The sequence below is a fragment of the Contarinia nasturtii genome, unplaced genomic scaffold (genome assembly GCF_009176525.2).
Source record: "Contarinia nasturtii isolate CC-2019 unplaced genomic scaffold, AAFC_CNas_1.1 Cnas_scaffold_187, whole genome shotgun sequence".
Lineage (NCBI taxonomy): Eukaryota > Metazoa > Arthropoda > Insecta > Diptera > Cecidomyiidae > Contarinia > Contarinia nasturtii.
Window position 1 is genome coordinate 8,931,721 of NW_022197544.1, and position 27,987 is coordinate 8,959,707.

Consider the following 27,987-nt stretch of genomic DNA (forward strand, 5'->3'; position numbering starts at 1 on the left):
CAAGTGAAATTTCCCCTCATTTCAGCTTTTAAAGCGTCGATCGTTAAGGCGCTAATGCGTTTACCACGTTTCTCGATTAAAATATCCTGATTCGGTTCGATTGGCACACGATTCAGGAGCCACATAAAATTTATGGGCAGATCACCCCCTGATACGGTGCAGGTCACCGAGACCGTCTCGTCGTAATTCATCGCTTCATCACCAAACGAAAATGGAACTATCTTCGGCGGCACTATTTAATTATCAATGTATTTTTCGTGTTGAAAAGTTTGTTTCATTCAAAACTATATAACGAATTAGGTCCAATTACTGTATTCATTGTAATTGAATGTGTGTGTGTGTGTGTATTTACAAAGAGGGATTAAGAAAGAAACAAAAAATAGGTTGTGGAAAGGTTTAAATACCAAAACTAGAGAAATGCACAACAAATAGAAAAACTTAATGGTAACATTCGATTTATTGCGAAACATATTGACACAACGCTAACCATTCACAATTAATTCAGATGAGTGTACGACTGTTCCGGCGGAATTGGTTGAAATGCAAGAATACAGTCCAGCATGTTTTGCTTTCAACGATTCAATCATCAAGACATTGATGCGTTTGCCACGAGTTTCGGTCAATATTTCATGCCATGATTCAATTTCAGCACCATTTAATGTCCATTTGACATTTATCGGAAGATCTCCGCCAGATAAAGTGCATGAAATCGATACGGGTTCGTCTTGATTCATGGGCTCATCGCCAAATGAAAAGGGAGTAATTTTTGGAGGAACTAATGGATTTTCGTTTTTTTTAAGGAGATACGGATAAACAGAGAAAAAAAATATCCAGAAATATTATAAGGATGAAAGGAAAAAAGAAGCGCCAACAAATTTAACTAAAGATAAGTAACTGCGACCTTTTGAATACTAAACTAAGTTGCTGCACGGTTGGAATACACATTTTTACAAACCATTGACAGAAAGAATGGCAGAATGTTCGGATAAACCGCCAATATTTTTCGCACGACAAGAATACACGCCATCATGGTGGCCGACCACCGATTCGATTGACAGAACATGAATACGCTTTCCAATTTTCGACATGGAAATATCTTGCATTTGGTCAATTGATTTATTATTTAGCAGCCATGTAACAGAGATGGGTAAATCACCCCCTAAAATGGTGCACTGCACCGATGCTGGTTCACCAAAATTCAATGGCTCTTCACCAAAATCAAATGGTGCAATTTTCGGCGGTACTATAAATTCCATCAACAATTTAAGACAAAAGAAGCCATCAGAATCATAACAATGGTGTGGGACTAAAAAAAAGAAACTAATAAAACTAAGTATACTGGTAACTGTAAAAGCGAAATCGATGTGGATAAAGATCAAATTTCTAAGCATTTTTTCCCAACACTATCTAAACACAAATACCAAAACAACGATAGTGATTTTTGTTTTCGTAATAAAACGAACCGATTATATTGAGCGGTGCTGTAAATTCAGCCATGCCACCGCGATTTTTTGCAAAGCACGTAAAATTGCCACCATGTTCAGCTTTTACTGATTCGATTGATAAAACATTAATTCGTTTGCCAATTTTCGATGTTGACACTTCCAAATGCGGTGGTATTTCGATACCGTTCAACAGCCAATGAACCGTTATTGGTAAATCACCTGATACAGTACATTGTACGGATGCTGATTCGCCAAATTTCAATTCCTCATCGCCAAATGTAAACGTTGCTATTTTTGGTGGTTCTAATAATACGAATAGGTCAAATTGAATCATTCAAAAGTTATCGAAATAATCGAAACGATATTGGGCTCCTGTAAAAAAAGACTTAGACCAATGAAAAAGAGTGAAGTAAGTAGTGCTATTGTGTCATGAATTCACATCATTTTACATGCATTTTGAATTGATATGCAAGTTGAATAGTTGGGTGTCGATTAAGTGCTTGAGTGAATTTGCCATTTGTCGATTTAACGTTAGTGATTGTGATTGAAGTAGTATGGAAGCGATCTTTTTTTTTCAAAAAAGAAACAGTCGACGCGAATCTCATACACATTCTTGATGCCATAACATATTGTTTTTTTTTTGTCAACCATTACTGAATACAGCTAGAGTGTTATTTAGATGCTCAAAACATTTTGAATTTGAGTCGGTGCTTTTGACTCATCATTAGTTCTCATGATGTTGTTGTTTTAAATTGAGTTTAAATCTAGAGTAGTAGAGTTGAGGTGTTTGCATTTAAAGCAATATATCTTTACCATTCACTGTGATATTCGTCGAATAGCTGGATGAGCCGAACTTATTTTTTGCGGTGCATATATATGTGCCGCTATGTGAAGCGGTTGCATTTGATATTGAGAGTAAACTAGATTTATCCGAAATGCGATTTGTTATAATTTGAATGCCGCGTGAATCATCAAAACCGCGAAAGCTCCATTTTATGGCGAAGCCAATTTTATCGCCCTTGGATATTTGACAAAAAAGATTGAATGCATCGCCAACATTGACAATCTCATCATACGAAAATGGTATTATCGACGGTATAACTATATATATGGAAAATGAAATATAAACAAAAAATATATTCGCCGAACTGATTTTTCTTATGTTCATTAATAAGATTGTTGATGAGGAGTAAAAACTTAAAAAAAGAGACTTGGGTTAACCAAATAAAATCAATAACAAAACATAAAATAAACTATCTCAGAGCTGAATCTCTTTTTCGCAGTAAAATTATTCACCATTGACATAAAGTCTTGTTGTGTAATTAACTTTTCCCCCTTTATTTTCGGCGAGTGTATTCGCCTGAATTTTGATCATTAACCGATGGTATTGTTAATAGACTGATACGGTCGCCAATTTTATTTGTTACCACTCCCAGATGCGAAAACATTGGAAGACCATTATGCAGCCACCTCAACGTTAGCGGTACATCACCTTTGGATGCATGACAAGTCAACTGTACACTATCACCCGAATTGGCTTCTTCTTCGAATGCGAATGGATTAATGTGTGGCAGAACTACATGGAACAATTGATGAGGAATAAATTTTTTTTTTTCAGAGGGATTCAAACCAAAAATGGAATAAAATAGAAAAAAAAAAACAAGTTCGAAGCAGAAATCACAAAATATGTTATATAATTTTTGGTTGGGCCAGCTCGAGCGTACCAAGAACATTTAATTTCGCTGTATAATTATATTGGCCCGCTTCGTTTTCGGAAAAGCACGTATAATTTCCTGAGTTGTCGGCTGTTACCGATGGTACGGTTAAAAAGCTGGATCGATCGCCCAATTTCGATGTTAGAATATTCAAATGAGCGAATAACGGTTTATCATTAAATATCCACTGGATTTTTAGCGGTAAATCTCCCTTGGCAACGTGACAATTCAATTGAACGCTGTCACCGAAATTCACATTTCCATCAAATGCAAAAGGATTGATGTGAGGTAAAACTATTGATAATTATTCCGGACACACAAAAGAAAAAGAAAACAGGAGAGATAAAAATTGAACCGAAAAGAGGAGGGAATTTTTGAAATTAATGCTAAAACCAACGAATGTTTCAACACCCAAACAGAAAATGAATATATGCAAAATTATAATCGAGAAGAAAAAAACCCAGCTGCGTTTTTCTGAAGAAAAAGAAAACAAACCATTCACTTGCAATTCAGCCGAATGCTCAGTTGTACCAGCTTGATTTCGTGCAATGCATTTTATAATACCCCTGTGCTCTTTTTCCACCGATCCAATATTTAAAACGCTTGATTTTGCTGACAATTTGTTAATTGTGATTCCATTTTCGCCCGATATAATTGGTTTGTTATTCAATGTATATTTGATTTGAATTGGAAGGTCGCCTTTTACAATAATGCATGATATCCCAGTACTGTCACCCGTATTGAATGAATCATCGCCAAATGTGAATGGCATTATTTGCGGTGGAACTGCATTGGAAAATTTGCGAAAATCAGAAGTGCATTTTTGAAAATAAAAACTATTCACCACCGATTCAGATGCTTTTTTCATCCCTCTCTTTCGCTAATTTGCTAAAACACGCTGTTGTGGAAAACTCAAAACAATTGGAGCGAAATAATCAGAAGAAAAAAAGGCTACTTTTCAATAAAATACTGCGGTGTTTGTATATTTGTTTGTTTTGCTCTAAAAAAAAATGTGGTTCAATGTTGTACCATTTACGCGTAGTTCGGCCGAGTATTCGGTGCGGCCAGCCTTATTGACGGCTGAACACCGATACTGACCACGATGATATGCGGTCACCGCTTCAATAGTCAGCTGACTTATGCGAGACGATGTCATCACCACATGAATACCATTTTCAATGGTTGTAATTGGCATGTCATTGAAGTACCATGTAACCTTCATCGGTAGATCACCCTTTAGGGCCATGCACTGAACAGCAGCCACATCGTCCGTATTCAATGGATCGTCGCCAAACGAAAATGGCAACAGTTGCGGAAGTACTTTAACACGAAGAAATGGGGAAAAATCATATTTAATTTGATATCGATTGTCAGCCCAGCACACAACCAATCAAACTAATTTTAATGCGTCGAGGATCAAAACACAAATTGGTATATATAACATAAACGAAAGAAAGAAGAAACTCAAATCAACATTGCCACTATAATTTTCACATTTCATTTTCATATGAAGAATGTGTACCATTGACCCATAGCGATGTAGTTTAATTTACGGAGCCACCAAAATTTTCAGCAAAGCACGTGTATAAGCCAGAATGATGATCTCGTACCGATTCGATGCTGAGAATACTTATGCGTTGAATTGTTCGACTAATTGATACGCCATCGTTCGAATAAATTGACTGATTATTACGCTTCCACGTAATTTTTATCGGGACATCACCTTTATTTACGATACACGAAGCTGATACCATATCCATGGCATTGATTTCCTCCTCACCGAAATTAAACGGAACAATTTGTGGCAAGACTAGTGTTTTTGTTTTATGTTTCGAAGAAGTAGTTTATTATAAATATCACTACGTTGCTACGAATCGGTGCGATAATTTCAAACAGACATTAAATTTATACAACGCAGAAATGGAAAATGTTTCACAAATTCGAAGTAAACCTCAAAAACTTTCAACCCACAAAATCTATTGTAAGATGTTAAAAAAACGGTATGCATCGAACCCTAAACGAAGATATAACTCGAATACCTTGCGATGACATAATTTTCCCAATTTTCAAATAGTTCTTTGATCAATTGACAAATTATCATACAATGATTTTTAGATAGGATAGATGCGTAGGATCTCCGCAAGATCCAGATCCAAGCGTGCGTACGCTGCCGCATGATGCATACATATATAATACGCACGCAAATTCGTTATTCTTATTTCCCCTTCTTTGATTCGCATGCCATAGCATTACGGAGTAAGGAATGTATGTATCATGCGGCTACGTACGCACGCTTGGATCCGGATCTTGCGGAGATCTTACGGATCTATTCTATCCAAAAATCATTGTATGCAAATTATAAAATTTTGCTGACATTTTTATGACGGGAAGATTACTAACACTGAAAAGAGATTTTATAGTTTGGAATTTTTTCTGATTCACATGGAAAATTTGTCGTTGTAAAGACTTTTCCACCGAAAAAAAAGTGATAGACAGTATATTTAATACCGGTCATAAATTTTTTGTGTTGAATCGAAGCCTTTTATGTTTGACTATATGATATGAAAATTATAGCATCGAATTAAATTCCATCGAACTTTTGAACATAAATTCTATTCGAGTAAAATCGGTTGAAAGGTAAATCTCATTTCAGTGATAGCGGTGTAGATGGTAAAAAAAAGTATTTTCGGTATCGAATAACTTACCCATAACTTGAACTTCTAAAGCACCGCGAGCACTGTATCCTTCGGCATTTTTTGCAACACAAGTGTATGTAGCCTGATCGGAGTTTCGTTCAACATTTTCAATAATGAGCGTTCCATTCGGGAAGACCTTTTGTTTTCGATTGATTGGCAATGCACGATTGTCTGTACACCGAAAATAAATGAAAATGAGGTAGTTTTCAATTAATATCAACTTACTTATTAGAGTGAAAATTGTTCATTTTAATTACCGCGTTCCCAAACAATAGATTTAATTGGATAGCCAGCAACGGGACATGTAACGATCAATGTTTCACCAGCAACGATTGCTTTCTTTTCCATCGGACGAATGTATGGCAAACCGTAGACATTTATTTTGGCTGAATGTTCAGCGGTGCCAACTTTGCTGCTTGCAAAACCTGTGGCGATTAATGATTTCGAAATTACCGACCATCAATGTTAATAAATTCAAATTTTGTAACGATGCAGTGCATCAAATTAAGTAATTTTGTTATTTTCATAATAAAATATCGCAATAAAATGTGTAAAATTACATTTGTATAAACCACCATCGTTTGCATGAATTGAGGTAATATTTAGATATGACACCACATCGCCATTAACCGTTACATATTGACCGACTTGATAGCGTTCATTGTTTGTTATCTTTTTGCCATCTAATTCCCATGAGATTTCCGGTGTTGGATTGCCACCTGCAACACATTTCAAGAATACCGCCGGTCCGGGACGAAGAGTTTCTTCGGCGAATGCATGACGAATGACGGGTGGATCAACTGAAATTTATTAACGAAAAATTACATTAAATTAAAATGACATTATTATTCATGATTTCGCTACAAACAATATATACTTACATCTTCCTCCCAATTTAAGTTCAGCACTGGCCTGTGCACTTTCCTGATCGTTGCGTACAAAACACTGATACATACCATTGTCTTCTTTCTTAACCGATTCAATACGCAGAATGGCATCACTGTGGTCGATTGGTTTGCCGTCTTTCATCCATGATACGGTTTTAATTGGATTACCCGAATAATGGCATGTGAATACAGCCGGTCGGCCAAAGTCAACAGTTTGTGTGGGTGGATCGATTTTTGCAGACAATGGAGCCGTTACGGTGAGAACAGTTTCAACACTTTCACCACCCACCGAATTGTTTACAACGCACAAATATTTGCCCGAATCATCAATTACTGCATCTTTTATAATCAATGTGCCCGACACCTGTTTGACGCGGTCATTCAAAACAACGGCCTGTTTACGTGTTGTACCCTCGATAAATTTATACCATCTAAATTTAATTTTTTTTTTGTTAAATCGAAGAAAACAAATGGAATTGTATTAGTTTTGAATTGGATAATCTTTTGGATGGCACGCATTTTAAGTCAAATGAATTTTTTTTTATTTAAAAAAAAAAAATCAAAAGTAAAAACAAAAAATTGAAAAAAAATTCATATGAATTTTTGACTTAAAATGTGATGTGACACCATAAGATTTTTTCTATGGATAAAAAAGTGAATGTTGCTCCTGTATAAATATATTCCCAAATGCACATATCCTCGAAGTGAATAATTAATTATCGTCGTAGTAATTAGACGAATAAATATAATTATGACAATGTAATGTACCTATACACAGGTGGTGGACTTGCTTGTGCCTCACACAAGAGGCTAAATGTCGTCGAAATGGCATGTTTAAATGTAATACTTTGAGCATTATTTGCAAACGATGGAGGCTTATAGCCAATTGGATCTGTGCAAGGGATCAATATAATTCAATTTTTAAGGCATTTTTCTCATTCGCGGAAATTCTACATTAAAAATCGACTTGAAAATATATAGATTGAGCTCCTGTTATCCCGAAAACTTTGCATCGCTGCACGAACCCGTTTTTCTTAATTATTCATTAATAACGGTTTCAAGCTGTCATTGAAATATGAACCAACCTTATCAATGGCAGAGGAAAAGCTTGTACTGAACACAACAGAGTTATGTCTTGTCCTTGATGCTTTTCGAATGTGATACTTTTCGATTCGGTGGAAAATGTTGGCGGTTTCGATCCAACCGGAACTAAAGGAATGGGATGAGGTGTAAATGCATCGCGAATGTTGCGAATAAAATATTTGTTTTGAGATAGATACATTTCGCGAAAATTTGTCGTTGAAAATGCACAAAATTCTTTAAAACTTTGCCGATGCCAATCAAGTTATTACCTAATCAATGGCACTGGGTATGCTTGAGCCAAGCACAACAGAACAATGTCTTGCTTCACATGCTTTTCAAACGTTCCACTTTTCAGCTCAGTGGAAAATGTCGGTGGCTTTGATGATACTGGCTCTTTACGATGCAAAATCAAATTGAAAATTGTATTATAATCGTCATTTTCACCTTCACGTTCTTTTTTTGAATAAATCCATAAAATTGAATTGTTGTACGTGTGCGTTATCGCTGCCTTCGACACAGAAATCCAGAAACCATATTTGCATCACTTTTATCATCGAATTTTATTTAAAGCTTTTCCGTCGAATGGCAATATAGATATAAATAAAGAACTAACCGCATCAATGGCACAGGGAATGCTTGGGCATTACATAATAAGGTAAGATTTTGTCCTTGCTGCTTTTGTAGGCCAATTAACGTTGATTCCATTGAAAATGTTGGTTTCTTTGAACCAACGGGCTCTTTTGACGGAAAATAAAATGGCATTTTAAACTTTATTCACCCGATCGCTATTAATCCGAAGTTTGTCGGGATTTTGTTTTGCGTTGAAAATACACAAAACTACAAACAACTTTGCCGCCGAAATGAAATAGAAGTCAATATTTTGTATATTGACACCAAAATATTACCTAATTAATGGTACAGGATGTGCTTGCACAAGACACAATAAGGAAAAATCATCACCAGATTTTTGAATAAATGAACTAGTTTTCGAAGCAGTTGAAAATGTTGGTCCTTTCAGTCCCACTGGCTCTGAATTTTGAATGATTTTTTTTTACAAAATAATTTTGTTTTTAAACTGTAAGCACCATAAAAATGGCCATTTCTTCTTTTTTTTCTATTTAGTTTTTTTTTGCTGCCTGTGCGTTTGTTTACTTTTTTTACTGGACAAAAATTCCAAAATTCAGAAACCGATCATGTCATTTTAAATTTTAAATCAGAAATCGTCGATTTTTTTTTCTATTTTAAATTTGAAGTGGAAAAAATTATTTGTAAATGGCATACCGTATCAATGGCACAGGGAATGCTTGAGCATTACATAATAAGGTAAGATTTTGTCCTTGATGCTTTTGTAGGCCAATAATCGTTGATTCCATGGAAAATGTGGGCTTTTTTGAACCAACGGGCTCTTTTAACGGAAAATAAAATGGTTAAACTAATCCAGATCGACCGGATTGATCCGAAGTTTGTCGGGAATTTTTAAGGCAAACTCTGGATGGAAAATATCTGGTGATTTAACATTCTTGTTCACCATTTTTTCAATTGCGTTGAAAATACACAAAACCACAAAACTTTGCCGCCGAAATGAACTCATAAATATCAACTCAAATTATTACCTAATTAATGGTACCGGATATGCTTGCACAAGGCACAATAGGGACAAATGTTCACCAGATTTTTGAATAAATGTACTACTTTTGGAAGCAGTTGAAAATGTTGGTCCCTTCAGTCCCACTGGTTCTGAATTTTAAATGATTTTTTTTTTCAAACAGTTAAAATACATTGAAGCCACCATAAAAATGACCGTTCCTACTTTTTTCTATTTATTTATTTTTTATCCACCTGTGCGTCCATTTACTTTTTTGTTAAACAAAAATTCCAAAAATCAGAAAAAGCGTTTTAAAGTGGAAAATTGTTTTGAATGGCATACCGTATCAATGGCACGGGATGCGCTTGTGCTAAGCAAAGCAAAGCGAAACTTTGGCCTTGATGCTTTTGAAATCCAATGCTTGTCGATTCCGTTGAAAATGTCGGTTTTTTTGAACCAACGGGCTCTTTTTCCAAAAAAAATTGATTATAAATTTTGTTTTAGATAGAAACTTTATACTATAAAGAACAATTTTCTGTCTGAATGCCTGAATGAAAATGCTGTATAGAGCCATTGAAATCGAAATTCTTATTGAATGCCTGCCCGATATCAGTATTTTAAGGTCAAATCATCTTAGTTGCGATTTAAATATCTTTCGTTTGTGGCTTAACAATCGTTTCAAATGACTAAGTCCTGAATACATTGTTAGAAAGTGAAAGATATTAGTTCATCTGGTAATAACGACATGGATCGACTGCATCTTAATAGTTATTATAGTTAGTCATTCGATATGCTGCACATTATGCAAATGAGTTTCAAGTGTCATAATCATAACCTGACAAACAAAAGTCAAGTCATTTGTCTGACATACCTAATTAATGGCACAGGAAAAGCTTGAACTAAACACGTTAATGCAAAGCTAGTTCCCATGTGTTTTTCGAATGTAAAACTTTTCGACTCGGCCGAAAATGTTGGCCCTTTCAATCCCACCGGTTCTAAATTTATATAAATAATTTTAAAACAGTTAAGATACGTCGGATTTGCCATAAAAGTTGTCATTATGATCTACCACCTGTGCGTTTTGTTTCATTTTCGGACATAAATTCCAAAAAAATATCTGATCTGTTCATTTTTTTCAAATTGAAGTTTGATTTTTCAAATGGCATACCGTATCAATGGCACAGGAAACGCTTGTGCCGAACATAGCATAGCGAACGTAGAATGTTGTTGTCGAGCAAAAATACTGCCCTTTGATTCGGATGAAAAAGACGGTGCCCGTGATTGGACAGGTTCTTAAGCGAATTAAATAGAAATTATTTGTTTAATATTTCACACATGAATGAGTACTAGCCACGACAACATATAGTGTATTTTTACAGCCATACCGAATGTTGGGATTTCACTTAGTGAACTTGACTTTGCTGTATTTTTTCATGTTTCTCTTTTGCGTCTATGTATAACATAATCGGGTTTTAAAAAAAATCGCGAGCCATCCATGCGATTGCCAAGACAAATAATTCGCCGAAGGTTAAGTAGAAAATAATCCAAGACGGAGGAACATTTAACAGTAATAAAAGAGAATTAAAACGGATAGAAAATGTCATGTAATTCTCGTAGACAAAATCGATTCGCGACTAGACTTGTCTGTGTTGCCATCAGCCGGAGAAAAGTGCAATTGTTGACGTGCAGTATTTGAGCGCATTCGATTTCATTGCACTGTGTGAATATTGCATATTGCAATACCTTCAAAACATAAGATAAATATATGTAGTCAGAGAAATGTCACGTTTATTTTTGCCGGTGGTGATCATGAAAATATTCTCATGTTATACGAAAGAAAAACAAAACGCCAATGTATGTGGGCAGCATACAATCACTCTCCCTTTCAATTTTCCACATTTGAGATTTGTTTGGTTTTCCATACGCGCAAAATACACGCACACACACACATACTAATATTAGTAGCTGGATCAGCTGTTCCGTTTGTGTGTATTGATGAGAATGAAGCGCGTGTATAAATCAATACACTTGCATATGTCGAATGTATGTTTTCAACTAAAAAAATCATCACCCGTATATACACGCATGCACACCACTACTCTGTCGCTGCAAAGTGGAAACAATACAACTTTTAAAGGCTCCTATATAGTTTAACCTATGGATGTATACAGGAGATACGGTTGAGTTAATGCATTCAATGCGTTGCGTTTGCCGCATCAATCGAAACGTAAAAAGCACATGGTACACAATGGGCTAGCACATGCATTCGATACACAGTCACGCGTAAACAAAGGGGGAATTTGTTGACGGGGAAATGTTTTTTTTTGCTCACATCGGATACGCTTGCACATTGGTGAGCTGATGAGAGACAGTCTCCGTCGGGGAAAATGTTTGTATGTGGTCGTTCTCTCTGTGTGTGTTTTTTTTGTTTCATTTTTTTGGTTCATGTTTGGTTGCTGTGGAGAAGTTTTGTGTACAACTCGAAACGCCAGATGATTTCATGTGTGTGGATAAATTGACAGAAAGTAGTAGGCGATTGAACAAACAAAACTATGATCAACATGTTTTATTTATCATCAAAAGAGACTCTTTTTGTATAAATCTTTACTCTTTTCGTTGAATGAATAAGACAATTTTCGATCACACAAATATGATACTGTCTTGATTTTAATCGGTTCTTTAACGTTTTGGACCTTTGTGGGAAACAATTTATAATTATACGTATGCATTATGAGATTAAAATGAAGTCAGAACATAAATCACACAGTCTGTGAACACACTATATAAAAGTGCAACTCTTTTTTGAAATGAATCATTCACTCAGCCTGGTCATTTTATCCACAAATCATTGCAAAATTTATTCAAAGAATTTTGCGTTATCTTGGACCAGTCAGTTTCTGTGACAAACTTTTTTTTTTGAACAAACAGATTATTCTTCAATGAACTTCAATGATGTAAAATCAGTTTCTATGCTTCATTTCAGCAAATCTTCACGTCGAATAACTTGCGTCGTGCAGCAATAGAATCAAGGCAAATTAATCGCATTAAACATTTATGTTGATTCAACCGTGTGGAAGTGACGATTATTAAAGTTGTGGCGGCAGTATTATCGATGTGGTTTTTAGAAATTGTTGTGGTTGCAAAAGCATTGTAAAGTCATTTAGTTAAAAACAAAAACCGACCCAACTGCCGTTATGAATTCAACAACGTTGCCATTGAAATTCTCTCCTAGATTCACTTGGAATTTTTTTGAATACAAACCTAAACACTGGCACTGGAAATGCCTGACTATTACAAAACATTGTCATTGGCTGGTTCATGCGACGTTCAATGCGTATAAATTTATTATCAGCTTGTATTGTCGGTGCCTTAGAGGATATAGGCTCTGCAAATGTTTTATGATTTTGCATGAATTTCATAAATGTAACCAAGCATTTGTGTAAACAATCGGTTCCGTTTCAAAAAATGTTTCTTTTTTATGCAATAGTTCGATTTACCTGAATGAAGGCATAGGGTACGCTTGAACCAAGCAGAACAATGCAAATGTATGCGTCGATTCACGCTCAATCCATGACCGTTTCAAATCATTGGATTGCAATGCGGGTGGCTTTGCCATTATCGGTTCTATTTATAAAAAAAATTAATTCAAACTAAGCGCAATTCGTTGATTTTTTTTGTTTTAATAGCGCGCGCTGTTGAGATAGGAACTACCCACTTTGCTGTTAAATCATATTCCACTGATGGATATTGTTCAATGCTTCATAATTGGTAAAATGTCTTACTTGAAGTTTGGCAGTGGCATGCTTTGCACAGCACATAATAATGATATGTTTTCATTAAATCGAATATCGATTGTTCGACTTTTATCACCGGTTGTTATTTTTGGAATAATTGAGCCAATCGGTTCTGCAAAATATCAATTTCATCTATATCGTTTTTTCAATGATTTTATTTCTTTTTTCTTGTCTAATCCACTCTGAATGTTGGGCGTCAAGTACTGTAGCGCATTTTGCTATTGGCTCTTCGTTGGTAATTGAACGTTAATTTACCTGAACAACGGTGCTGGACTTGACTGAGCATTACATAGCAATCGAACGTTATTTCGAGCACGTGTACGAACAACAGTGAATTCATCGCCTTCGTTGAACTTTGGACGAACACTTGACACCGGTTCTGTCATTGACAGTATGAAATAATTAGAATTTTTTTAAATCAAATTTCTAGTAGGAATTGCGTCCAGCCCAAATGTTGGTGGAACTATGTGCTCCTTGTTTATTTCATTTGCATTTCATTTTAAATAAAGACACAGTTTTTTTTTCTCGATAAATTGCCATACACTCAGTTCATCATAGTTATTTGAACTTAAATATACCTAAACAGCGGTGCTGGGCTTGATTGTGCATTGCACAGCAATCGAATGCTGTTCTGCGCTCGTCCACGAGCACTTTTCAATTCTTCGCCTTCATTGAATTTGGGTCGAACGCTTGACACCGGCTCTGTCATTGACAGAACAGAAAAGTTACAACAACATTTTTTAAAATAAATTTCTAATATGAAGTGCGTCCAGCCTAAATGTTGGTCAAACCAGTAGCTCCTTGCATTTTTTTTTTTCAAAATAAAGACACTTTTTTCGCTACAATGCCATACTTAGCTTCTGTTTTTGAACACCAATTTACCTGAACAGTGGTGCTGGACTTGATTGAGCATTACATAACAATCGAACGCTGTTTTGCGCTCGTGCACGAGCAATATTCAATTCATCGGCTTCATTGAATTTGGGTCGAACGCTCGACACCGGCTCTGTCAGTGACAGAACAGAAAAAATTTACAATTTGAATAAATTTCATCAAAAGTTTTTTTTGGAGCATGAATCGTGTTCAGCCTAAATGTTGGTCGAATTCTCATTGCATTTGCATATTGACACTTCTTTGGTTTCAACGCATTCATTTTCTGTTGTTATGCTTCACAAGTAGCGATAAAACAAGTTTTTTTTTAAAATATCGTTTAAGAAGAAAAAGAAAATGTCCTTTGCTTACCGGAAAAGACTAATGGGCCATGATTGTATCGGGCACAGCAATGAGAGGCTGTCGCCTTGCCGAACACGAGGTATATTTAATTTATCAGCCTGACTAAGTTTTGGCGGGAGGCTGTTTATCGGTTCTATTTAAAATAATTTTTTAACGTTTTAAATTTAAATGTCATTTTTTTACGTTTTATGAACATTAATAGTCATTGCCAAAATCTTGATCATAGGTCCACTGTGCTGAATTAACTAGAATTCCGGTAAATAATGGTAAAAGCATGAGATAGTTTCAAATTCTGGCTGTGGCTTGACGCATAGCTTATATATCTGAGAGAATTTTTGTTTTCAAGGCATGGCCTTTAAAAGTGAACATAGAAGTCGGTGTTTCAAATTTTGGTTTCGAAATTTCCGTATTTTTTTTTCTTCAAATTTCTCGTTCCTAACAGGTCCGCCAGGAGTGTTGTTTCTTTTAAATGGTCTTTGAAGATATGTTTACCTGTACGAAGGTGTAGGATAACTTTGAACCGGGCACAATAAACTAATGGTATGGTTAAAGTATGTTGTTGCTGCTTTGAGTTTTTCAGTAGCTTCAAGACGTGGTGCCACACTTTGTATTGGTTCTTTACAAAATATTTGAAAAGGAGAATGTCAATTTATCTTTTATACATTTTGAAGATTTCTTTTTAATTTCAAGTTGAGTAGATAGTCTGTGCGTTTGATTTGAAATTATCATCTTGGTTCGATGCATAAATCGAAATTTCGTTGGAATAAAATCGCTAAAAACTTTCTGTACGGTAGATGTGAGATATTTACCTGTACGAAGGTGTAGGATAACTTTGAACTGGACAAAGTAGGCTTATTGCATTGTTTGAACGATCAGTTACCAATCTGAGCTTTTCAATGGTTTCAACACGTGGTGGCACGTACTGTATAGGTTCTATTAAATTAGAGCACGTAACACTTTTTTAGTGAAAAATGTTCATCAACATGTCGAAATGCACTGAATGTTGGCTTAAATAAACTCTGTGTCATAGTTTCATACCACAAGATAACAGCAACGTTGTATCGTGATCAAATTTCTCGAAATGTAATGATTAAAAAAATGGAATAATTCGTTTACCTGTACGAAGGTGTTGGATAACTTTGAATTGGACAAAGGATACTGATCGAGTGTCCCAAAGGAACAGAGGCTAACTTTAGTTTTTCACCGAGTTCAAGGCGCGGAGCAACAAATTGTATAGGTTCTATTTAAATGAAAGATTATTTATGTATTCTCCTGCTCAATTGGTAATCGATGGTTAGAAATAAATCTATATTTGATAATTCACAGACTTCGCCCGAATGCTGACATAAGATAATTTTGAGTTGAGCATAATTTGCTGACTTTTGTTTGTCTTGTTTATCTGAATGCCCGTTTTCTATTCACAGTGTTTCAAAATAAAAAAAATGTATCTCACCGAAAAATTGGCGCGGGGTAAGCCATTGCTGGACAAGCAATGTTAATTGTACCATTAACTCGAACACGTACACCCCGTACACTGAACTCATCAGCGACGCTAATTTTTGGGCTAATTCTTCCAATCGGTTCTATTGGAATGAGAACATTTGTTACATTTTTGTGTTACATTGAACACAATTTTAAGCAAAAAAAAAAATCATACTTTCGTCAACATATTTAAATGCGCTGAATGTTGGCTTAAACTAGCCATGTGCTATCTTGAATATAGGCAAATATATCGAATTGACATCAAACGTTACCTGTATGACGGTGTTGGGAAACTTTGAATATCACAGAGCAAATTCGTGGTTTGTTTCATTTGAACAAAAGCCACTCGATATTTTTCGGTGAGTTCAAGACGAGGACTCACACTTTGAATCGGTTCTGAAAAGAGTCACGTATATTTGACGAGGACATTTTCGTTACTCATTAAAATAGACCTGAATGCTGGAATGGGATAACTCTGAACGGGGCACAGCATTGAAATTTGATGTCGTAATCTAACATTTGCTATATTTGTTTTATCGCCAATATTCACATTCGGTTTAGCACTTGAAATCGGTTCTAAGAAGCCCAAAAAATAATCATTTCGCTTTAGATAACAATTTTTCAAAATCGAAGTGTCGATGCCGACATTGAGACAGGGTTTTATGTATGCGAGAAAAGTATACAAAATTGTTCGCCTGGTGTTCATCAAAAAAAAAACTAATAGTAATTTACCGAAAAGCGGCTAGGGGTGACGATTGTGCGGGACATAAAAAAGAGACGCTATTTCGTTCAGCCACTTTTAGACGATTGAAATCTTCGCCAGATGTTATCTTTGGTGCAACCGATTGCAATGGTTCTAAATGCAAACGAAAATAAAACTCGTTTTACAGTCGATACTGCGTTGGCAGTTTTTCAAACAGAATTTTTTTGCGACGATTGAATAAATTAGCCTGAATGTGGGCATCGAATAACCACTGTATTTTCAACATTCTAATTTTTAGTGTGTGGTAATAAACTTATTAAACTTTGAGTAAAAAAAATGATTTACCGAAATGCTCCAATGGGGAAAGATTGTGCCGGACATAATAACGCCACTTTTTCTTGTCCGGCTACTTTCATTCGTTTTAAATCGTCACCGGATGTCATTTTTGGTGCAACCGATGTAACAGGCTCTTTTTTTCAAACAAAAGTAAATACAGGTTTTATAAGACTTTTGAAGTGTTTTACTATTCGAAATGTGTTAAGAACACATGATTACCAGCGAATTGAATCGATGTTTTAATGTCAAACACTAGAATATTGGGATATGTTTTGCGTTTGCATGTTAATGTTTCAAATGAATTTAACTATTTGAATCACAGCGATGAAAATTAAGTTTCGGAAGTATTTTCACCTTTTAGCAACGCTACGTGAATCGGATATAACAAACTTGTGACGTGTTTCACATTCAACGATACATGTCGGATCTTGTCAGCGTGTAAAACTCGCACGGACTTTGGAATTGTTCAAAAAACTACGAATTTAATTTTGAAAAGAATTTATAAAGAAAAGTTCTGATGGCGCACACACAGCATTATGTTAACTATCAACATCGGGGAAAAATAATAGATGCGATACCAAGTCTGGCGAAATGAAATTCGATTTGCGGTGCATATGGAGCAGAATATTTAAATTCTTTTCATGTTGGCATGATAAATTGGCGCTTACCGAAAAATGGGAGGTGGAGATGCCTGGCCGATGCACTTCAATGTTATTGTCGAACCCGACTGACCTGTTTCAACAATGATATTTGGGCCAGATGTGATTTTCGGTGCAACGGCTCCAATCGGTTCTGTAAGTAATTTTCATTGTTTTGTGTGTGTGTGTGTATTTGTTTTTTTTTTTTTTGCATTTGATGTGTGTGTATAAATGAAATTCAAACAGAACACGCCAATTATGTTTACATCATATTCCTGTGCAAAACAGTGACTATTTACATTTGAATTCAAACGAAATTGGTTTCAAACATTGAAGGAAAAAACTTGAGAAAACACTCGCAACCAAAATTATTCGGTAATGGTCTTTCAAAGGTAAAATCATTTTTTCACTTACCTGTGATTTTATTCTCTTTTTTTTCTTTAAATTAAGCTTAACTTTGAACAGTATAATAAGTAAGCAAACTTTTCAACTTATCATTTGGAAGAGATACGATATGTTAATAAAGTATCGAACAAATAGCATTGGTTTCGTGTACTTTAATAATATCAAGCAGAAGCTATCTGTCAGTAAAGCTACACATATTCGAGATTTCTGAATTTTGTTTTGATTTTCAACTGAATGCCGTACGCAATGAATATCAACATTCGCCAGAACATTCGATTTTAAGACGATGAATCATACGGCACGTGTATGTGTGCGCGATACAGCAAAGTTTTTGGAATTTTGTGTCTTTTCATCTCAATTTCGGTGTTCATATAATCGAACAATGACATCAAATTAAACGAAAAAAAAAAACAATCATCGGAAGTTTTGCATCGACCCCGTGATAATATTAATTTGCAAAGGTGCACTTCAACACCAATTTATAAAGACTATGGACGGTTCTTTTTTTCCTGCTCACTTTGATGTGCCGAATTGAAATTGCAAATACGCAACGCACAGGGTACCCTATCCCAACATTCAGGCATTCAACAACAATGTCGCAATTCGTTTTTCTTTTGCTCCCTTCTATCTATGCATGAAAGATTTGAAGAAAATTTCCAATTAGTTTTGCAAGGAAATCGCGGAGAAAATGGAGAAAACTTTCAATTGATTCGGTCGCAGTGAAACGTTTATTATTTTAATTGCATTTTGGATAGCGAGTTCATTGATTTGAGGCTGTACTGCATGAGCGCATCGCCTCATGTCATACAGTCTCATCGAATGAACACAAACTTATTCGGACAAAAAGAAAAAAGAAAAACGAAATTGCAATATTGTTGCTTTCGGAATCGACTGTTTTTCACTTGACTTTATAGCCAAATGTATGTTTTTTCAACACTTCAAATGAATGTTTATTGAAACATTAATAATATTAATTATTATGTTGAAGGAAAGTTATTTGCTTTTGTCGAACGCTTTAATTCATACAACGGAAAATTAAAATTACTCGATTAAAATTACGAAAAAAAGCGAAACAATTTTATATCTGCGAAAGATAAAATCCAATGAATATAAGTTACAGTTTCAATAATTAGACCATACACGCATATACGCAATATGGGGTCAAATTGCCGACAAACAATTTGATTCGCGCTCAATAAATTACCAAAAGCAGTAAATAACTTTGCTTCCATAAGATGGATAACAATAAATTGCATTTAAAGTGTTGATCTAAAAAAAAGAATTGGATGCATAAAAGCAATTGGATTTATTATTTACACACTAAAACTGATTGAGTTCAATTGAATATTGGATATGGCTCTATTTTTTTAAATTGAATTTTAGCCAAATGATTTAAGTCTATTTGCTATCCAGTCATTTATCTCTTTTGCATCCAATTCAAATCAATAATAATATACAAATTGATCAATATACAATCGCTTGGAACGCTCTTTAATTTTTTTCTCGGAATCTTCCGATTTCAATCAACTCTATTAATAAAAAAAAACAATTCCATTTCAAGCAATTGTAAATTGATTATTCATTGGATTATTTGATAAAATGATGAATATGGAAATGGATTGAAAACTCTTTATAGATTGCTTCAACAACTTATTCAAAGTAGTATAATTGAAGATTTCAATTACATGGGTAACACATAGCACACATTTTTCTCTAGACCTTTCCATAATTCAATCTCTTTCATCAAATAAACAAATGAAACAATCAAGTTTATGGTGGTTTTAATTTAATGTTGTGAATAGCACGTAAAATTCATACCAGTAATTACGAGGCGTCCTTTAGTGGCACTTAATCGTGCTTCGCCAGTCAAACGATGCTTTGTACGACACTGGTAGCTCTTGTATCCATCTTCTGGTCCAACTTCGCGAATATGCAATTCACCGGATGGTAACACCAAGTATTTTCCGTCTGTTCGACACATTCATGGTAATGGGAATAAAAAAATAGTATTAGACAATCTATTCAAAAGAATGTGTACGTTGTATCAAACTTTAAAAGCTACTTTAGATGTTGCTAATTTGAGAGGATATACGCCAAAAATAGTTGTCAAACAATTTCAAACTCAAATTTTATGCTGGTCGATGCAACTACCAGTATTTTTATTTCAATTTTGTTTTTCGTAAAGAAAAATACTTTGAAGTTTGACTAATACTCTTTGGCTTACATCTTCCAATAGACATTCTTCAAAGCAAAGTTGTACTTTTCATGTTCTTTCGATACGCTTTTTTCCTGGTACGCAAAATTAGGTAAGTATAATTTCAAACTATATCCATTTTTTTTATTCGCTGAACAACTTTACTTTGAATATCTACAGAATAATTATTTAGAAAAAGGAAAGAAAGTGACCAGTTTGTATAACGAACGATTCAGCTTCTTAAGTCTAGTAATATTGTGGAAAACTGAACCATTCTGTTTGAATGTAAAAGCATATGTATATCATTCATTGTCATACAAACAGTATTTACAATTCTAAAACTAAATAAGAAATACACCTTCAGAGCAAGGTTTATATTTCATTTTGCGCAGTAAAAAACAAAGTAATATTCGCAAAAAATACGAACTTATTGAACAAACCTTACTCTGATGACATACCAATTATGACCAAAAAAGAAATAGTTACAACAAAATAAATCAAAGCATGCAGTTAAGACTAAAACTAGAAAACACTGAAGGCGGATTTCCATTTTTTTTCGGGATTGTGGAGGTAGATCAGGAGCGATCTATGGAATTTTAGGAATTGGATTTTATCTCGGTTTCCGATAAAAAAAATTGTGTTCTGTTTAAAAGTTGCAAATCAGAATCGATTGCCAAAATTTTGAGCCAGAACCGAAGGCAAGTAGAAAACCAAGAAAAAGGATTTTGAGATTTGGCTTCCTTTCATTTGTCATTAAAGATTTTGAGCATCATTTTCAGTTGACAGAAATCAGACTTAATTGTGTGTCTAATCGTTCGTACATCGTATCAAACATACGAACGACAAAAAAGTTCCAAAGAAACACTTTGAGCATCATATAAATACTTATTAGAAAGAAATTTCTTTAGTTTCTACTTGATTATTTCGAGTATGTAACATCATCAACAAAATATGATCTTTTTTTTTATTCTTGTGCTGATCACATTATAATGCTAAATGGAAAATGTTGTATCAAGTACCGATTGTGTGAATATCGATGCCATTTTCATCGGCATGAATTTCCGTAATATCGCCACTTTCATCCAAAATCCATGCTGAAACGTAGACGAAATCGATCACGAAACTGGGAATATGACATTTAACGATGGCTGCGTTTCCCTTGAGCACATGCTCGTCCATGACATTAACCGAATAACTTTGTGGCACCACTACAGCCGAAATGAAACATAGAGATTGAATTAGAGATAAGAAAGAGAGAAGAGAGACAAAATCATGAACAAAATTAGATCGATTGTTTTGATGTGCTGAAATTTCATATGGAATTTATTTGCGAATGTTTTTTTTTCTCTCACAGAGAAGAAAATTTGAAACAACGATGTAGATGGACATTTTCCATTAATTTTTGGCTCCATGGAAAAACGTTTGTGTTCATTCTTAAATCATTCTTTCTAAACTAAATAATTTATATGTGTGATCAATGGATGTGATTGGAATAAAAAAGAATGAAAAATCCGCCGGCAGCAACAATTCAGTGGAAGCATTGAAATAATGCCATTTGTAAGAAAATTAATTCACAATATTACCGCTGCTATTTTCATCTTTGGTATAATGACTGCCATTGGTATCGACCCATTCAATAATTTCCACATGATCGGATACAAATGAAGGAATATTGCATTTTAAAACGGCAGCATTTCCTTTGATTACATATTCATCGTATACTTGGGACTCATAAAATTGGCTGACCACTATACATTAAAATATGTAAATAGAATATATAAATAAAAAACAATACAAATCAGCGAATCACAACATTTTCACGATTGAATATTAAGAGTTTTAAGTGCACAAATGCCTTTACAACTTCATATTTCTCTAACACAGCATCAATTTCGAACAGTATATTGCAAATGGGAAGATTTAAAGTTTTTCAACTTCTTCACATTTGTTTGGTGTGTTTTTCGTTTCTCATTTGCCTAAACGGAATATGAGAAGTGTTTGGTTGAGTTTTTTGGATCAATTTGTATGGATTTATGGAAATCTGCTTTCAGATGTGCACGATATTTGATATCATAAGAAGGATGTTGACGTGTATACCGAAATCGTTGGTGTTTGGCAATATTTCTGTGCCATCGTCGGCGATCCATGCTTCAACATAGACAAAATCGGCTACAAATGATGGCAGATTGCATTTTAGAATGGCAGCATTGCCGCGCAGCACAAATTCATCAATAACACGTGTTTGGTAGAATTGTTGAACAACTGTGATAGTTTCAATGCACAATAAACGAGCAACGCATCATCCATGAAAGTAAATGAACATTCAAAAGAGACGAGAAAATCATTTAATTTTTGGAACATAATCAAATGAAATGATTGAATTGACGCTGTGTGTTTGCACAGCTCGACCGATTATTATTGCTCCGATCATTTTCACAGCACAGGACGAAATGAGGGGATATTCGAAATGTTTTGACGTGGTGAACGCAGTAGGAAACCATTTTTATTGATAATAAACCGAAAACTTGTATAATATGAAATTTGTTAAGTAAATACAAATTAAGAGGATACTACAATAACGACGATGCGAATATGAAGTTAAATTGCAAAATAATGATACCGTATTGATCGTTATTTGGATAATATGAACCGCCATCGGAATCTGTCCACATATCAACAACAATAAAATCGGAAACATATGATGGAATCTCGCATTTCATAATGGCAGCATTGCCACGTATGACATATTCGTTGTCCGCTTCAGCCTCATATGGCTGAATTACAACTGAAATGAATGTGAATGATAATGATGAGGATGTCATTCAATTCAATTTCAAAACAAAAAATTAACTTTCAAGAATTTCAACTTCAAACGACTCAAATGTAATATACTGCGAACTTTTGAGATCATTAAATTGTAACTTAATTGGGTTATGATGGCAACATTGCGCTCAATTCTTTGTTTTTTATTTCTTCTAACTTCCTATTTCCTTATCTGATTTCATTAAAATTAATTGAGACGAAAATTGAGTGATAATTTTTTAATTAAGTCGTGCTCTCGAAAACTGCACCGTGTGAAAATAATATGAAAATTAATGGATGAAAGGAGAGATGAAACCGATGCCATGGAAATCCGCTTCAATGTCAAGTCATCAGACTCAGATTCAATGAGAAAAAAAAGCCACCTCATTATATGAAAAATGAAATTAAAAACAAAGGCACAAACATGTGACGAAACGATAGTAAGTCATCTTGAATTGGTAACAACAACATGGTGACGCTTTTTTTACTACATTTTTTTATACTTTGTTATTTAAATATATAGAAAATCGAAAAAATGTTTTATTTGGGGAAGGAAAAAGCTTGCGAGAGAAATAACCATATGATGATGAATCATTTGAAGGTGTTAACACGGTGCCGTCTTCAGCATTAATCCATGCTTCAACCTGCACGAAATCAGCAACAAAAGATGGGATTTTGCATTTCATAATAGCTGCATTTCCTTTAATAACATATTCATTTTCTGCCTCGCTCATGTAGAATTGGGTCACCACTGCGATTTTATGATATTTGAAAAGCAGAACACACACGAATAAGTGCAAGGGAAATATAGTCATAGATAAATTGAAACAAAACAGAAAAAAAATGAAACGAAGGTATTTAGAATATATATGTATAAATGACATTATATGTGAAGAAAGTAAAGAACAGAAGTGTCACAGACACGAAACAATTTCTGAGGCGCACCAATTCGTTTTCATTCTCTTTCTCCCTCTCTCTTTTTCTCTCTCTCTCTCTCTCTCTCTCTCTCTCTCTCTCTCTCTGTGTGTGTGTGTGTTTTGATCATCAATGCTCTAACGCGCTCACTTTTCACATCAATAAAACAAACCCATATATGTGCATTGTTGCGGTGAATCGTGACAAAGTGCATATGCATCATTCATTGTACACAAAAAGAAAATCGAATCGCTCGTTTATTTACTTGGAATGCATCAATTATTCAAAATGGATCCGTAAACGTTGTTCGGTCGGGAAATGCATTGCTGATATGGGGATCATATAAAACATATTTTAAGAAACCTCGGCTCGAAACATTTTCCGTATTTACATTTGGAAAAACCACACACACACGCACACACACACACACATTTTTATATACACATTTATGCACATTCGCTTGCTCTCAGCGCTGCGACTACATCAAACCTCACTCGCAGTCTGTGTAATCCATAACAGAATTGGGAGAGAAACGGTGAACGAGTGCATACTAAAAGAAAGTAAAAATCGCTAATAATATGTGCGCGCGTATGTATTATAGATACCATTTTGGTGTCATTCACTCTTCCATTCTCTGTGCTGCATATACAACGTGCATTGTGTCAGTTATTTTTAGATTCTTTTAGTTATTATTGTTGTTGTCGTCATCATCGTCGTCATTTTCCACTTCGATATACTTTTTGACTCTTTCCATCTCTCTTTCTCTCTACCGTTCAAAAGAAGACGAAAACTTTATGCTGTATCGGATTGTATAATGCCTATTTTCATGGCAAATCAGCTTTTCAAATTGTAGTTGTAAACAGGCAAAATAGTTATGAAAATCTTTTCATACAAAAGAATGTATTAGGCAGGCGGTTTCAGAACCGATTTTCTGCTAGAACAAACTGTATCATAACTTGTTATTTCTTTCAAAACTGTGCTCATTTCACTTAAGTATGATGATGACAAACAATCACAATAGCCTTATTTTGTTCATTGAAGGGGCGAATATATTTGTTTTTTTCGAAAGGAATTCAAATTTCAGGCACCTTCAGTGTTTTCTCATATATTTTTTTACCCATACGCATTTTACACACCATAATTATCGGAATATTTGTAAACGGTTCCCTCTTCATCGACCCACGAATCAACATACACAAAATCGGCCACAAATGACGGAATCGAACATTTTAAAACAGCCGAATTCCCTTTGATAACATATTCTTTGAGGATTTCAGCATCGTAGAACTGATTCACCACTAAATCAATCGAGAAGAAAAAGAGTACAAGAGCATTGAAATCAGCCCAAAGACATAAGGAAAAATATTACATCACAAAATTAGGTTACGAGCTATCGCTTATTGTATGCCCTATAACCCAAGGAGCTAGAAAATAAATTGTGTAGTACACGATGTGGATAGAGAAGGGAAGATTGATTTTTAAATGGAATTTGTTAAAGCGGAAATCGAAAAATAAAATTGTCCTTTTCGATCTGTTCATTGCACAATACATTGTAATAATTTTTTTTTCTCTTGAAAATCGAAAAAAGAAGGAAAATTATTCCATTCAATTTTCTAAAAGAAAAAAAAAAACCATTTCAAAAATCTAAGAAATGAGAAAAACATTGTATTCTGGATGTTGAACATTTATGATGATCACGAAATGAAATGGAAACCATTGCCTTCAATATTTTCGAATATTTTTTTTTAGAAACGATTATTGTGAAGTTCAATTGAAACGTTGCACTGTGTCTAACCATAATTTTCACTTGGAAGCAGTTCGGTTCCTTCTTCGTCAATCCATGCTTCAACATAGACAAAATCGGCCACAAATGATGGTATCGAACATTTCATTACGGCCGAATTCCCTTTGATTACATATTCTAATGGAAGAATGTCCGCGCCATAATGTTGATTAACGGCTGAACATTGAAAACAAAACAAAAACGAACGCGCCGACCCAAAGAACAGGACACAATTAATGGAGCAGCACATATGAAATAAATGTCGTCAGATATCGTCAGATTTATAAAATATTATCTATATATTTGTATGTATGAAATATGTTAGATGAAAGATATATGAATGAGTGAACACGAAAGGCTCATTATTTGTAGTAGTACATGTCACGTAGTACATCACGTAACATTGCTTTCGTTGGATGTCATCGATGTTTATGTGTTTGGATTCCAATTTGCAGTTTATACGTATTACACCAACTAATCGGCTCAATACTTATGGCAGATACATATAATATTCGTGATTGGTAATACACGTGATGCTGGCGGCGTGTTTATTCACCTGAACTTTTTAACTCGACACTGTCAGTTTTTTTTAATTTTTTTTTTAAAATTTAGTAATGGGTTTAATTTTCTGGACGTCAAAAAAATGGAAATATGCCATTCGGTGTTTATGAAAATTATATTGTAAAATTCTATTTAAAACCGAAAATTTGAAGCTACACAAAAGATTCACTGAAAAATGCATGACATTTCGCTGCTGAATCTGAGTATACCGAAATCTGTAGTTGATGTATATTCGGTGCCATCGCTGCCAAGCCAGGCATCAACACGAACAAAATCAGCCACAAACGATGGAATGTTACACTTTAAAACGGCTGTATTGCCCTTTATGACATATTCAGACACCACCTCAGCCTCGTAGAAGTGATTCACCACTGCAAATTAAGAGTGGAATTTCTATTTAATTCATTTTCGCATAAATAGTTGATTTTCCCAAATTCACTTCGGAAAATGAAAGTAAAGAACCAGTAGAGCATTTGAACAAAGAATCTAGTGATGATGATGATTTACATGAGAAATATTCGTCGGTGTAAGTTTTATACCAATTAGCTAAATAACAAGTGTTGGTTGAGAATAGTAATGATCAGCGATATAAACCGAAACCAAGCCATTTCATTAGTTTCAGTACAAATCAAGTTCTTTTCATATTCCTATACAAATTATTAGAAAAAACGTCATTTCCAAGGAATTTTTTTTCCTGGACGAACTTTTCAAAATATGTTATCTGTGGATTGGGATCAGGAATCCGAAAAAAATGGTTTCAAGTTTATAGGTGACGCCTTGCTTGCATTGTGCGTGTCACAAACAAACAAATCAAAAAATAATTTCAAGGCTTGATCAAGCAAGTTTCAATTAGAAACTCGAAGGTGCCTTTCTGGAAACTCGAAGGGGTCCACAATTTTAGGAGGATAAGAAAATCTTCATTTCAAATCATACATTGATTTTTGGATATGATAGATCCGTAAGATTATTGCAATAGCTGGATCTAAGCGTCCGTATGCCGCCGCATGATACATGTAATCGTTTTACCGTGTTTTTTCGACACGCAAATCAAAGTATGCGAACTAAGAAGAATGAGTCTGCGTGTGTATGTAACTATGCGGCGGTGTACGTACGCTTAGATTTAGCTCTTGTGGAGATCTTACTGATCTATCCTACCTACAAATCAATGTATGTTTCAAATGGATATAAAATGGAAATCCGTTGGAAAAACCTCCTAATCGTATATCAATCACATTCACAAACCATAATCGGCATCTGGATAGAATGTTTCGTCTTGATCCGTATGCCAGGACACAATACTAACAAAATCAGCAACAAACGATGGAACTTCACATTTCAAAATAGCCGCATTGCCTCTGATTACATATGAATTGTGAACTTCAGTATCGTAGAATTGACTAACAACTGTGGAAACAAAAAACAATTTTCAAGAAAAATCATATTTTTAAATCGACGAAATTTTTTTGGTGACTTAGTTATTACAAAAGAATCGGACTACGAAAAACAACATGGCAGATACATTGATGACTCGTGGGATTTGTCCAATACATGCGACTTTATATCCCGGAATCAAAAAGCGAATGTTGAATTCTGGTAGAAATGTGGACATTTATTATGCTCAAGATCTCGGCTATCCCACAACACTAATGGAGGACGCAAATGCAACGCACAAGACATTTTGGCTACTCCACAAGATTTACGCGACTTGGGCGAATATTTTCTCGAATGTT

The 27,987-nt window shown here is 34.7% G+C and overlaps 1 protein-coding gene across 31 annotated transcripts in view; it reads right to left on the minus strand.

Annotated features, from left to right (window-relative positions):
* LOC116352041 (Down syndrome cell adhesion molecule-like protein Dscam2) overlaps positions 1-27,987 on the minus strand; it is a 70,629-nt gene that overhangs the window by 22,802 nt on the left and 19,840 nt on the right. For 7 of the 31 annotated variants that reach the window (XM_031784254.1, XM_031784251.1, XM_031784255.1 and 4 more), the window contains exons 5-11: positions 21,216-21,404; positions 19,821-19,970; positions 15,892-16,021; positions 6,738-7,174; positions 6,417-6,656; positions 6,114-6,281; positions 5,866-6,027 (exon numbers count right to left, since the gene is read on the minus strand). In XM_031784254.1, the coding sequence (XP_031640114.1) occupies positions 5,866-6,027; positions 6,114-6,281; positions 6,417-6,656; positions 6,738-7,174; positions 15,892-16,021; positions 19,821-19,970; positions 21,216-21,404 (1,476 nt within the window). Of the gene's footprint in view, positions 1-2,258; positions 2,547-3,655; positions 3,947-5,865; positions 6,028-6,113; positions 6,282-6,416; positions 6,657-6,737; positions 7,175-10,579; positions 10,704-13,460; positions 13,585-15,554; positions 15,679-15,891; positions 16,022-16,968; positions 17,093-19,820; positions 19,971-21,215; positions 21,405-21,779; positions 21,945-27,987 lie in introns of all 31 variants that reach the window. The other 24 variants (XM_031784267.1, XM_031784272.1, XM_031784281.1 and 21 more) reach the window with 12 other exon arrangements.